The 13,165-nt window shown below is 61.7% G+C and overlaps 1 protein-coding gene and 1 long non-coding RNA gene across 19 annotated transcripts in view; both read right to left on the bottom strand.

Moving 5' to 3' along the window:
* Positions 1-274: 274 nt before the first annotated feature.
* Positions 275-4,842, bottom strand: LOC103658528. The gene is made up of 3 exons (XR_567201.2): positions 3,320-4,842; positions 2,778-2,909; positions 275-1,240 (listed from the first exon to the last, which is right to left on the bottom strand). It is a non-coding gene; the product is annotated as an uncharacterized LOC103658528 (long non-coding RNA).
* A 1,556-nt stretch (positions 4,843-6,398) lies between these two features.
* LOC103658539 (sperm flagellar protein 1-like) overlaps positions 6,399-13,165 on the bottom strand; it is a 10,430-nt gene continuing 3,663 nt past the window's right edge. For 3 of the 18 annotated variants that reach the window (XM_040624715.1, XM_040624719.1, XM_040624714.1), the window contains exons 3-7: positions 9,818-9,968; positions 9,397-9,463; positions 8,942-9,029; positions 8,750-8,852; positions 7,221-8,064 (exon numbers count right to left, since the gene is read on the bottom strand). In XM_040624715.1, coding sequence (XP_040480649.1) covers positions 7,849-8,064; positions 8,750-8,852; positions 8,942-9,029; positions 9,397-9,463; positions 9,818-9,968 — 625 coding nt within the window. In that variant the 3' untranslated portion in view covers positions 7,221-7,848. Of the gene's footprint in view, positions 6,812-7,220; positions 8,104-8,749; positions 8,873-8,941; positions 9,030-9,396; positions 9,464-9,817; positions 9,969-10,904; positions 11,017-11,651; positions 11,880-12,009; positions 12,107-13,165 lie in introns of those variants that run through there. The other 15 variants (XM_040624723.1, XM_040624722.1, XM_040624721.1 and 12 more) reach the window with 15 other exon arrangements.

Raw genomic sequence — 13,165 nt, 5'->3', positions numbered from 1 at the left:
CCCAGAGAGGGCTCAACACCCACCAGCCAGCTGCCCAGCATGGGCTGCACGCAGGGGGCAGGGTGGGGCAAGCTGGCACCGTGCCAACCAGGGTCGGGCAGCTAGGGGTGGGTCCAGCACATCCAGGAGACTGCCACCATGAGGGTGTCCAAGGGTGCCACAGCCTCTATCACGGCCCTGCTGCCCCCCACGCCCCGTCCACCCTCTTTGACCTCTGAACCTGCCCTCTGCCTGGACAACCACTGGGCCAACCTGAGGGATGGAGTCAGGGGCACGGAGGGCACGTATCACTTTATTTCAGTCTGTGGGGGGAGGGAGGAGACAAAGAGCCTGTGAGAAGATCCAGGAGGGCGTGGGGGGGGTCAGAAGGGTCTAGACGTGGGGTGCCCCCTCCCCTGGGGCAGGTCCACCCTGCGGGATCCCCGTCGACCACCTCCTGGCCGAGCTTCTGTGTTTCCTGGTGGGGCGGGGCCCGGAGGCAGCAAGCCCACGCCTGAGCACTTTGTCGGCGGATCTTTGAGCGTCCGGTGTCCTTTGCAGAGTCTCTGAGGACACCGGAGGGAGGCAGCAGCACGACTCTGCGTCTCCCAGGCAAGCTGGGAAGAACCGTCATCTTCCACTTTTTCCTGATTATAGAACAATATTGCTACTATAGAAATCGAGAGCAACACGGAAAAGAGAGGTCTATGTGCTGCCCAGAGGCCATCGCCGGTCACCACTCTGGTTTCCTGCCCGGCGTCGCTCCCAGGCACCACCTCACCTCCTGGGGCGAAGCGTGTGCGCCACCCGTCTCTGCGGCAGCAGCCACGCTTCCCTGGGCACCCGCGGTGGGGTATTCCCAGGCCCGGGCGGTCTGCAGGCACCCCCGCGGAGCAGCGGTCCGCGTCCCGGAGGCCTGGCAAGGTCCTCTCCTAAGTACTCATCTGTGGTTTCACTCCTGGTCACGCAGTGAAAGCTTGCATCTAAATTTCTTATTTTAAATAAATTTCTAAACTAAGATTTACAAAAGCAGGATGTTCAGCTGCATTTCCAATCATCAGCTCACATTTTCACACCTTCTGTGCATCCTTGAGGGTTTTCTCCCTTAAAAATGTTGAGTTACAAAATCCGGGCACCTGGTGGCTCAGATGGTGGTGTCTGCCTTCAGCTCGGTCATGATCTCAGGGTCCTGGGATCGAGTCCCATGTCGGCTTCTCCCTCTCCCTCTGTTCCTCCCCCTACTTGTGCTCGCTCTGTCTCTCTTTAAGAAAAAAAAAGTTACAAAATATTTAACCCTGCAAAAGATCGGCGAAATACGAAGCTAAGCGCCCAAGCTTTCCCAGCTCAGAAATACAACCTGAGCAGCTCGTGCAATGTCTGAACGCCAAGCGAGCCCTGCACCTCGGGGTTTTCATTCTGCCTGGGAACGGCTTTACGCTACAGCCTCTCGTAGAGCCTCCCTTCCCTGTGTTTTGGAATTCTGGATGTGTTTCATCAGGGATGCTGAGGACATTTGTGTGCACGTTTCCTTCGCAGCCAAACCTGCCAAAGGGCAGGACTTCTCAAACCTTTGCTGCTCCTTCCTCAGGCCTCGTCCACTGGGCTTGCCTGGGGGGTCTCCGGGCCCCCAGGCCCCAACCTACTGGAGTCACAAGGACCCTGACAGAACGTTGAGCCACTTGTTTGTCCAGCATCTGCCAATGGCTCCCACATTTCTCAGGGTAAAGTATCCCCAAGCCTTGACCCACTAGCCTGAAGACCAGACAACAAAAGCTCTCTCACCCCTGGTTCTCTACCCCAGGGCCTTTGTACCTGCTGCTTCAGTGCCTGAACCATCAACCTCATTTTCTTCATTTCTTCTTCCCTGGCCACCCACTCTACAATGCCCGTGTTTTTATTGTTTATTTCCCCGTTCCCTGCTCCCATTTCTGGCTGGTACCCCCACTCCCTATCCTGCCTGGGGTTCCCTCCCTCTGCCACTGGAGGGCCTGTCCCACGAGGGTGGATATGCTAACCTTCTCTCATCTGAATGCCTGGGGACTGGAACCAGCAGAGAGAGGGTCCTTCTCCCTCCCTTCCACACCACTGCCCTGACACCCTACCGCCCACGTGAAATGACTTTTTTGCCAGAACTTAAGCCATCGGGACCTTGTGGGGCCCCACGGGAGTCCTGGGGTGGCCTCTGCCTGGGTGCACCCCCCCCCCAGGTGTGTCTCCAGCAGCACTGTGTCAGCTCCGACCTGCCCAGTGCTTCCGCAGACTCGTGCACTCACTCAGATACACAGCTGGGAGTGGGAAAGTGGGTGCAAGAGTGTTAGAAAGTTGGATCCGTTGTTTCAAAATCCATGAAAACATAGACTCATGAGCCAGAGAGAGGGCATCGTGTGGGCAGGGGCTCCCCACAGAGCGCAGACCACAGTGGGGAGGGGGGATTGCGCCCCACCTCCCGCTCCCCCCACTCCTGATCCGGTGGCAGCGAGCTCACAGGTTTCCAGCTGTGCTGGGAATTCCCAGTCCTTTCTGCAGGAAGGTAATGGGAATGCCAGGCCTGCTGGTCATTAAAGTCCAAAGCTGCAATATTTACAACCCTGGACCATGCGTTGCCCATTTTTGAGGGTCAACAAGGTGTGATGCCTGCACTGGCCACATGGGGCCACTCTCGGGCCAGGCCGGAGGGGTGGCAGGGGGGCAGTGGGAGTGAGGCCAGGCCTACCCCGACCGCTGGGAGCTTCACTTCCCCATTTTACAAATGAGGAAGCCGGTTTTCCAAACCCAAGCCACCCCAGATTTTGGCTGACCTTGGGCGGGGGCGGGGCCAGGCCAGAGAAGCGGTCTGTGCCTGCTGTGAGGCCCTGGGCACTCCATGATCCTGGGCAGTGGGTTTCCAGTCACCAGTTCACATGACACCTCTGTGCACCCTAGGGTTTTTCCTTAAAAAGTTTTAGAAATTATGAGTATTTCACACATGCAGAAAGATCTGCCCACTGAACGGCCGGGCTCCCCTGCGCCACCCCCCCTCCGCTGTCTAGCCTGGGGAGGGGCAGGCTGGCACTGCTCCCGCTCAACTTCTCCTTCTCGGGTGGCTGTTTCTGGGGTTCAGGGTTCGCAGCGGGAGAAAGCTGGAGTGAGCTAACTCGAAACCAGGCATTGATTTGAACCCGGGGCCGGCAACCCAGGGTCTGAGCGGAGGGAGGTCCGCGTGTGCGGGAACGCCAGAGCCAGCGACGAGGAGCGGCTCAGCGGGACCGCCTGCGGCCTCCTCCGGGAGCCTGGCTACTGTGGGAGGAGGGAGTCCGACCCCAAGGGGCAAGACGCTGGGCGTCTCTGCGCTCAGACCCACCTTCAGTCCCCTTTGCTCTGCCTGCATCTCTGCACCCGGGGATGAAGCCGCATGGTGTTCCACTGGCTCCCTCCTGGAGGCACTCACTTGGTTCTAGCACTTGTGCACATCCACCGTGGGCAGGAACTGAGGACTGAGGTCAGCCAGTGTGTGGGCCACTGTCGGCCCACACTCCGCTTCAACACAAAGTTAAACCTCAAACTAGAGAAAGAGCAGCTGCACGGTAGGGTTGGCCTGGCTTCTGATTTTGTCCTAAATTCACCCCCAGGCTCGGTCCCTTGTACGGTTACCTGGGAAACGGTACCTGGCTGGTGTCACTCACTGTGTCCTCCCCAAGGAGTCCTGGCCAGCAGGACAGCATGCCATCACCTTGAGCAACCATGAGCACACCGCAGAGGCAACTGCTTCCTGGGGGGGCTGGAGACCCAGGCCTGAGCCCACACCCCGGGTATCCATAGCAACATGCCTTCCAACTTGCTAACCATCTGTAGGAGCCCCCCGAGGTGGGCACCCCAGGTTCCAGGAGCACCAGAGTCCTGAGAGCCCGGGAGAACACCTTGTGGCCTGGGGTAGGAACCCCAGACCTGGGCTGATGACCCTCTGGTTCGTGGCACTGTGCTGGGATCCTACCTCCCCAGAGAAGGATCCAGAAGCTCTTGAGCCTGAAATTGTGCTGGCCTGACCATGAGGTTGCCCTAGGTGCCCAGGTAAACAGAATGGGGTTGGGGGGGACCCGCAGCAGTGCCCCATGGTTCACTTATCAATAGCTTTGTACAGGCCCCGAGGGTACCCCCAACTCTGCAGCCTGTGGCACACACCATCCCCTCCAGCACCTGCACCCCAGCCAGCCTCTTCCAAGTGGCACCCCAAGATGCAAGCACACTGGGGAGGGCTTGAGGGGACACAAGTGGTCTGCTCTCCGCAGGGGGTTCCAACCCCACCCCACCTCCTGACCTACGGTCCCATGTGGAGTACCCTGGCTAGCCCCCAGGCTTGGCTATCAGTCCCCGGCCCTGCAGAGGGGACACCTGGCAGCAGGAAGTCCTGTGACATCATGGCCACCCAAGGTCATGGGTGCCGCTGGGCCAGAGGGAGCCCCCAAAGGAACGGTCATTGGGGTTTCAGTTTGGGGGTCTTTGCTGGGGAGGGGCTTCCCATACAGAGCCTGGAGGGGCGAGTGCCAGCCCGGGGTCCTACCTCCTACAGGGTGTGGTTTGGCACCCTCCCCCACCACTGTCCAGTGGGACCTGGCCTGAGTCAGCTCTGCCCACAGCCAAGAACTCAGAACCCACTGCCCGTTTACCTGTCTACCATGTCTGCTGTCCAGGGCAGGGGTAAGGGGGCTGTCCCTTCAGGAGCTGGGCAGATCAGAGGGGAGCCTCTCACGCCCTTGAATCAGGCCCTCCAGAAATAGGGTCTGATGTGCCCTGCCCCCTCAGAACCCGACACCCACCATGGGCTATTCCTCATCTCAGCCTGTGCTGGGGGCACAAAACCAAGCTGTTCCTTCAGCCAGGGTGGGGCTCACACCCCCTCTCCCTGCCTTGTGCCCCCTGGCCCCTGGTCAGCTCCCTGCCTGTCCCCCCAGCCCTCCCCATCCCCCATCCCCAAAGAGGTTGCCCATGGGCCTAACTGTAGGTCAGCAAGCTGGGCCTGCACTTGGAAGTGGCCCCTGCCTCCAAGCACCATCACCTGGGGCCACATTCCCCAAGCTCCATCCTTGTCTCTACCCCAACACCCAGCCCTCAGAGCCACCTCTACTGGGGAGCACACAGGCATGACTGTGCACACACACGCCCGCACAGCACCCTCCTGTTTCAGTAAGGGACCAACCAGTCTCACGAGTGCACCTGTGTCTGTACAGGTCTGGGCCCCAGAGCAGGCTGGCAGCCCCGTGCTGTACCACGAAAGCAACAGAATACAGGATGCCCCCACCTCACCCTGGCTCCTGCAGGGGCTGGGCGGGCAGCCAGGGCTGGGGTCTAAAGCCCCCGGGATCTGTCCTGACTCAGGCTTCGGGCCAGGCCCTTCCCCAGGCATTTCCCGCCCCTGCCGCAGCGGCCAAGATGCCGCCCTGAGCTCTGGGCTCCGAGAGAGACCCCATTTCCAGGCAGATTTTCTGGCTCCTGACACCAGGAACAAGCATGTGCCATTTGTAACCCCAATGTCCACAACTAGTGGGGCCTCGACCCCCACAAACCCTGTGGCTCCTTGCTCTTCAGGGCCAGGCTGTGTAGACCTCCGAGACCACCCCTCCCAGACCCACCGGGAAGGCAGCTGAGTGCTCTTCCAGACTGAATGCCCTCCTGAATGCCACGCCCCCACCCTTCATTCACCTTGGTGCCCTGGCTGCTGGCCAAGACAGCCAGCCACCTGACCGATGAGTCTCCATGTGCCTCCTGGCTGGGTCGTGTTTCCAAGCGGCTTAGCCCCAGTTGTCTCCCGTGGGCCCTGGACCCACCCTCCGAGCCCCAAAGCCCTGACGCATGCATGCTTCGAGGGCCTAGAGACAGGGTCTGACTCAGGGAGGATATGGACTGTCTGACTCAGGGCTGGGGAAGGCTCTGGAACCCTGGAGACGGTTTGTGGCTCTGAGTCCCTGCAGGGGGCCAGCCTCAGGCCCCAGGAGGTGGGGGTGGGCAATGAGGCGGGGGGGGGGGGCAGAACCAAACCTCCAGGGTGTCCTCCCAGCAGGAGGGTACAGGCCAACCACAGTGTCCAGGGGCATCCGGGCCACACCAACGTCCTGCCCTGAAGTCCCCAACCCAGGGACGGGGCTCCACGTGGACTGAGTAGGGCCTAGCGCACAGTGAGGCCACAGCAAGGCCAGGTCCAACCTCTCTGGAGCAGAGTGGAGGGCGCAGGCCACCCCTCCCGATCCCCACGGGCACCCTTCCTGCACGAGGTGGAGCGACCCCAGGGACACGCTCGCCAGGTGCAGCTTCCACAGAACCCTCCACAGGACGTCAGTCTGGCTGACGGAGGACGCAGCTGGCCCCGCAGCCCTAACCACCACTGTCAACACACCACCACAGACAGGAACTTTCTGTTCACACACACAATGACGACAGCACAGCTCAGGGGAACGAGACCAGTCTTCGCATCCGGACTGGTGTCCGGGGTGGGCTGGAAGCCCTGGCCTCCACACCGTGAACACCCACACACCGACAGCGACACCCCACAGCACTTCGTATGCCAGCGTCCCACGCTAAGACTGCCGCACACTTCACAGCCACGTGCGGAACGCCCAGTCTGGGGGTGCTCCTGTAGGCTCGAGTTCAAGGTCTAGTGGCCTTGGGAGGGGTGGGTCCTGGGCCTCTCAGAGGAGACTTTCTCCGCGGCCACTCTCGGTCACTGGGACTTGTCCCGGTTCTTGTCAGCTCTCCAATCTGCTGCTCCTTTAGCTTCAGCAGGCGCTCCAGCCTGACCACTTTCATCTGCAAAATCTTCAGGAGAACACACATGTCTGGAAGGCAGCACCCTGTCCACCTGCTGGGGGCCAGGCAGCGTCAGCCCCGCCTGACCGTGCAGCTGGCCCCACCACGAGGGCCACAGCGCCGGTGCTTAGACCAAAAGCCCTCAAGTGGGGCCCTGAGGGAAAGGCTGTCAGAAATGAGCTCAATGCAGCCAGGGGGACCATGCAGTTGGGGGTTCTGGGCAGCAGGAATGGAGTCAGGGAGGCAGGACATGAGAGGAAGGGGGGTGGTTATAGGAGGTGCTGGCTTTCCTCCCTCACCCCTTCTGATGCATTCCTGGCTCCTGGCTGGCCAGGGCTGCCAAGACCTCATGGAGGCCCCTGGCCCTCGCCCTCTACAGCCCTGCCTGCTGGAAGAGCCTCGCCCGGCCCCTGGCAGGTTTGGGGGGCATGCTTGCAGACTTGACGGTTGACTGGATGCAGGCATTGCGTTTGGGCAGCACACGCACCGTTTACTTCTAAAAGTTACCGGCCAAGAAACCATTCCCACGCTGATGTCAGCGCACGAGGAACGGCCAGGCTCCACACCCCAGGCTGTCCGGCCATGGGTGCGGCTGGCCGCAGCGCTCCTGAGCCACCTCGCAAACCCTTCCTTACCAGCAGCACAGACCCAGGCACACCCCAGCAGGCGAGAAAAAGCTTGCCTGCCCCCAAACACAGAGGTGAAGTCAGTGGTGTGACAGCCCACACTCTAGCCACCGGCAGACAGCTCCAGCTGCTCGGGGCAGGGAGTCGGCCTCTCCGCAGACCAATCCCCTCCACAAACCCTGGACAGCGCAGGGCAGCGTGAACCGGCACACCCCCACCTCATGCTGCCGTCCACACCCCCTACATCGTGGCCACACGCCCCCAGGCCCACTCCCCAGTCACAAGCTGTGAAGACCGGAGGCCACACGCGGACTAGCGCCGTCCACTGCGATGGACTTCCTCCTCCGGCTGAGAGCCTCCCGCCCAGACCCACAGCTGTGGCTCCACCAACAGGCGAAACCAAGGAATTCCCCCATGTTCCCCTGGAGTCTATCTTCTCTCCGTGGAGACCCGCCACTGGCAACAATCACGGCAGCAGCAGTCGACTGCCCCGCCGTTTCAAATAACAGGTGGAGCGGTGTTCCCCTCCGGGTTTGGTGAGTAGAACAGTTATGACGCGCTCTGCAGGCACATGGACTGGTGCCACAGGCGTGGGCATGACAGTGACCTCAGCCCCGTTGCTGCTTATCACTTCCTCTCTGCTGCCTTCAGCAAATCCCAACCACACGATGATATCACTTTCCTGTTTCCTCAAGACAACAGCTCATCAAGATTTGGGTATCTGCTAGGGAACCGTGCTGTTTTCACAATTCCTGATGGCTCCTTTGACGCTGAGACCCGACTGGTGTGGCCTACACACCCCCACCCTCCCTGCACTGTCTCAGGTCCAAACCCGCAGCCTGTGCTCCCACAGGGTGGGGGTGGGGGGGACGTGGGGGTGGCCACTCCCTATGTCAGCAAGGGACTTGAGCACGTCTTGAACCCAGAAATGCTGGAGACCCTTAGTGAAGGAGCAGAGGAACAGCCGTGCACCTGCAGAACCAGGCATGTGCCTTGGGGGAGTGTTTTCTGCTCCCTGACTCGGCCCCCAGCCCTCGGGCCTGTGATCTAGCACCTCTGAGTGGTGGCAATTGGGACTGTCTGTAGTCCCTTTGGGCCCTGGGGTTTGGTAACTGCCAAGGCAGGGTGGTGGTGAGTCATGGGGGTGGAGGTCCACCATACTCTTCTCTCTGCTTCTGGGTATGTTTGGAACGTTCCACAGTTGTTTTCTAAATAGTCAAACTAACTGTAGGTTCCCCCTGGTCAGGCACTTTGTCTACCCCACCTACTGCCATACCCACAACGGGTCCCAGCTTCCTAGAAAGGAAGGCAGCCCCTCCGCTTCCTGGGGGGTGTCTGGGCATTGAGGGGCACCCAGGTCACTGTACCTTGACCATCTCCTGCAGCACGACCAGGGCCTGCTCCTTTTCCTCCAGTAACTGTTGCAGCCCGGAATCCAGGTGCTCCAGGGACCCATCGGCTGGGTCCTGACTGAAAAGCAAACACCCAGCCTTTGACCCAGAAGGCTGGTGGGGGTGGGGTGAAGGTGGAACAGCTGAGGTCAGGAGACAGGGGCCCACCCTATGTACACACAGTGGCCTGTCCTCTCTGGAGTCCTCTGACTTGGAAGGGTCTTCACACCGGAGGGCACTGTGGGGCCTTGCAGGCCTGTGAGATAAGCAGATGCAGGAGCTCAGAGAAGAGGCTGACCCGGGGGGGGGGGGGGGGCATGGAGCCCACAGAGACACCACGCAGGCGCTGTCTAGCCTAATGTCATCCCACAGTACAGCCCCAGATGCCTCTGAATGGCCCCCATATAGACTGCAGACGGGGCCGTGGGCTCCCACTCGGGAAGCTGCAGCCTGGGTGGCCTTGGAGCCAGGACTCCCCTGACCCTCCTCTCAGAGCAAGGACCTGCCCTCCTGGAGGTGTGAACTCAAGAGAGCCACAAGCCTCATCTGACACTGCCCTTCATGGGAGGCCCGAGTGGGCTCTGACGGGCCTCAGTTCCCCAATCTGGAGATTTGGGTACTACCGGTGTGTGCAGGGGTGGTGAGCTGTGCCTGTGGGCTGTTAGCATCAGCACTGGAGGGTCCTGGGTCCTGCAAAGGTTTCAAAGGTTGTACAGTGAGGGCCAGCCATGGGGGACCGCTCATCATTCATGTTGCCAACATCCCTCCCTGTGTTTCTAAGCATGGATGGGGGTGGGGGGAACTGGAGAGGAGAGAGCATGGCTGGGGCTGGCCTGGCCTGGGCACAGGGAGTTTTCACTGCCCCGGGGCTGGAAGGTCATGCTGGGAAAGGGCCAAGGACTAGGGTTTCACTACAGTCTGCACCCCAGGGTCGTGGGTGTGCAGGGCCTTCATCACCATGTGTCACTATCACTGGCAGATAACCAGGCCACATCCTAGCATGACAAGCGCAGGTCAAAGGCCGTACAACGGCCCAACACTTACGGCTGTGGGGGGCGGGGCTTGCTGGACAGCACCATCCTTCACCTTTTCCCTCAGTGCAAGCAAGATGGGCTCGATGGCCCCGGGCGTGTTAGCCACGACCTTTTGAATTTCTGTCTCTGAGACCCACAAACGCAGCTTGTGAAAGACCTTCCTGCAAAGGAAGAGGGGGTGCAGTCCTCAGAGCAGTGCACTTTGTGGGGCCAGGAGGCGGGTCTGGCTTTCCTTGGAGGAGAGAGTCTGGGACTTGTGTGCCTTCTTGCCCTTTCACCCACAGAAGCCCCGCAACCATCCTGTTCCCAGCTGTCCCATCCGGGGCCAGAGCAGTCAGTGCCCTGCGCCTTCAGGCCGGGGCCGTCCCAGCCTGGGCCTCAGCGGGAGAACTCACTTCCGGCAAAGTCCTGCTGGCTCCACTCCAAAGTGCTCGGAATCAGACTTCTCACCACCCCTAGAGCCCTCACCCCCCCACCCTTGGGGTTAAGCAGCGGCCTCCCCCGCCTCCACCTCCTCCCTAGTCCCCTTTCCCTCACAGCTCTCTGAAACGAGTCCTACCAGAACCTGCCCAGGTCTCAACCCCGCAGTCCCTTCTATTCCCCAGGCTTGGAGCCAGGTCCTGACCATGGCCTCCAGGGGCCCCAGGCAGCTTGAGCTCCCCTCCCCGTCCACCTTCAGGAGAGCAGGGACCCTGCACCCTGCTCCCCACTGCAGCCTCCACTGCAGCCCTAGGTCACCCACACCTCATTCTGTCACTTCCTCAGGGTCCTTTTCCGTCCTGTCACCCATCACGACTGACGCTGGTTACATCTCATGTATCTGTCTTCCCACTAGACTGTCAACCCCATGAAGGCAGGGGCCTGCAACCCAGAATCACTGCTGAGTCAGTGAGAGGTGCAGGCAGCATGGGTTGAACACAGTCAGAGGGCAGGACTGACGCCCTGGCGAGTGGGTCTCAACCTGACTGTGCTGTCCTCTTGGTGGCTTACGGTGAGACTGAGACACTAGCAAAGCTGTCAGGGACACAGCCTGAGACGTGCCCCAGAAACCAGGAGGGGTAGGGGAAAGGCTGCCCTCAGAGAGCAAGGAGGCCTGCCTGTTGAGAACACTCCAGTTGCTGAGCTTCTGGTCTGTGTTGCAGGTGGGGACATAGTTGTGCAGGTCCACAAGCCGGGGGTAGAAGTGCTTCACAATCTCTGCCAGCATCACTGGAGGGGCCGGGGGTGCAAGGTCAGCCTGGCCTGATGAGCTTAGAAGCTCTCCTTTCGTTACATGTCAGTTTTCCAGGGTCCCTAAGGTGGAGGAGGGCAGAGACGAGGCAGGAGAACCAGGGACGGTCCAAGTCCTGGGGGAGTGGCCACAGGGGCCAGGCTGCAGGCCCCCCAGCAGCGTGTGCGTGCCCCCACGGAGAGGGCTGGGAGGGCCAGCCTGGGGTCGGAGGAGCTGCGGGAGGAACCCTGAGGCTGCCCTCTCCTCCCCAGGAAATGCTGGGGGAGGGGAATGCCCCCCAAATGCAGCTGGACTCAGCAGGAGCCCCCGTCCACCACGTGGCTCCTCCTCCAGGGGCCGGCCGCTCGGCCTCGCTTCTCGCGTCCTACAGACTCCTTCCAGAGCGCCACTCACGCCCCTGCTCCGGAGCGTCCTGCACCTGCAGGGGGCCTGCGCGGCTGGGACTTCGGTCTGACCGCTGGGGCATTCTTCAGCCAAGAGCGAGCTCCTGCCTGCGGACAGCCGGCCCTGCGGCCTCCACCCTCCCCGGCCGGGCACCCCCGAGCCCTCGGCCTGCCCGCCAAGGACCCCAGCCCCGGCAGTCCCCGACGTCTCCCCGCCGGCCCGCCCTCACCGCCGTCGCTGAAGTCCCGCGCCAGATGGCGCTTGGGGCGGCTGAGCGGGAGTCCGTCCAGCCAGGCGCAGAGGCCGCGGAGGGCGCCGGACGGCAGGGGCGGCGAGGACTGCGCCCTTCGGCCGGCTGCGCCCAGCATGGCGGCTGGACCGGCTGTTGGGGCCGTTGCCAGGAAACGGCGCCTGGAGGGTCCTGGGGACCGGAAGGGGCGGGGCAGCGGGCCACGCTGTTGGGGCCGTTGCCGGGAGACGGAGCCCGGAGAGCCCTGGGGACCGGAAGGGGCGGGGCAGCGGGACCGCCTCTCGGGGCCGTCGTCTCCCTGCCCTGGGGCTGACTTCCGGTGGGGGAGGGATCATACCAGAGTCCGGGAGAAAAGCTAGGTTTCTGGCGTGGTCCGTTTCCCGCGTACGCTTTAAGCCTCGAGATCTTAACGTGTTATAAATTGTATTCCACATTGTTCAACGCACAGTGTAACATCGATTTCGTAAACAACTGCGATTATTTAGAACTGGATAATAACTTAATCAGAAAATACACTCTTCATTGCAGCTTCGGCCCCGCTGCGGGACCCCGGGGGTGGGCGGGGCTCCCAGAGCAGCTGCCGCAGGTGCCCCTCGGGGTGCGGCACCGGGGGCCGCGGCCCCGGCTCTTCCGTTGGCACTTCTCGGCCGGCCGCGGGGGGCCGGGGCAGGGGCGGGGGGCAGGGCCGGGCCCCTCCCCGCTCAGGCCCGGCGTCCGCAGCCCGGCGTCACCGCCTCTGCACGGGGGGCTTCAGAGCAGCCTTCGGACCCACGGCGCCCTCGAAGGAAGAAACGAACGGACGCTGAGGCATCTGCTACCAGGAGCACAAATGATCACACTCGCCCCCGCAGTTCTTAGACGCAGGTCACCCCTCTCGCGACGGCGGTCATCGCCGCTCCCACGGCCGGCGACGCCGCAGCCGCTAACCCCCGTAACCTTCGACCGTCTCCCTTGTACCAACAGGAGGGAAAGATTCACGGCCCGCAGGAGCGGCTCACTGAAAAGTCCCGCCAGAGGGTCAAGTGGCTGTTGAAACAAGGCTGGTGGACAGTGACCGTGTCCCCCTCCGGGCAGCGCCCCAGCCAGCCAGCCAGCCGGAGAGTCTCGCGCCCTGCTGCCCAGCGCCCTGGCAGAGAGAGGCTCACCTGCGTGGGTCCAGGGTTGGCCCCTCCAGCCCCAGGCTTGACCGGTGGCATCGGGGGTGGGAAGGTCGGCCTCATACCCTGGAGGACACAGTCGGACATCATGGAACGGGGCCCCGTCTTCCCCAGCATCTTCTAGCAAAGTTCCCCAGGTCCACCACCTTACAGGCTTCTCTTGTCGACAAACAAATGCCCCCAACTGGGCCAGATTCAAACCCAAACGTGGCAGAACCCCCTCCTGGGCCCATAAGCCACCATCTATATATCTCAGCACCTCCCCCACTCCCTCAACAGCCCCACCCCACCTCACCCTACCCCAGCATTTCCCAAGAAAAGCTCTTAAATGGCCCT

Source organism: Ursus maritimus, unplaced genomic scaffold (assembly GCF_017311325.1).
Source record: "Ursus maritimus isolate PB19 unplaced genomic scaffold, ASM1731132v1 scaffold_7, whole genome shotgun sequence".
NCBI classification, from domain to species: Eukaryota; Metazoa; Chordata; class Mammalia; order Carnivora; family Ursidae; genus Ursus; species Ursus maritimus.
This window is presented reverse-complemented; position numbering and strand designations above follow the sequence as displayed.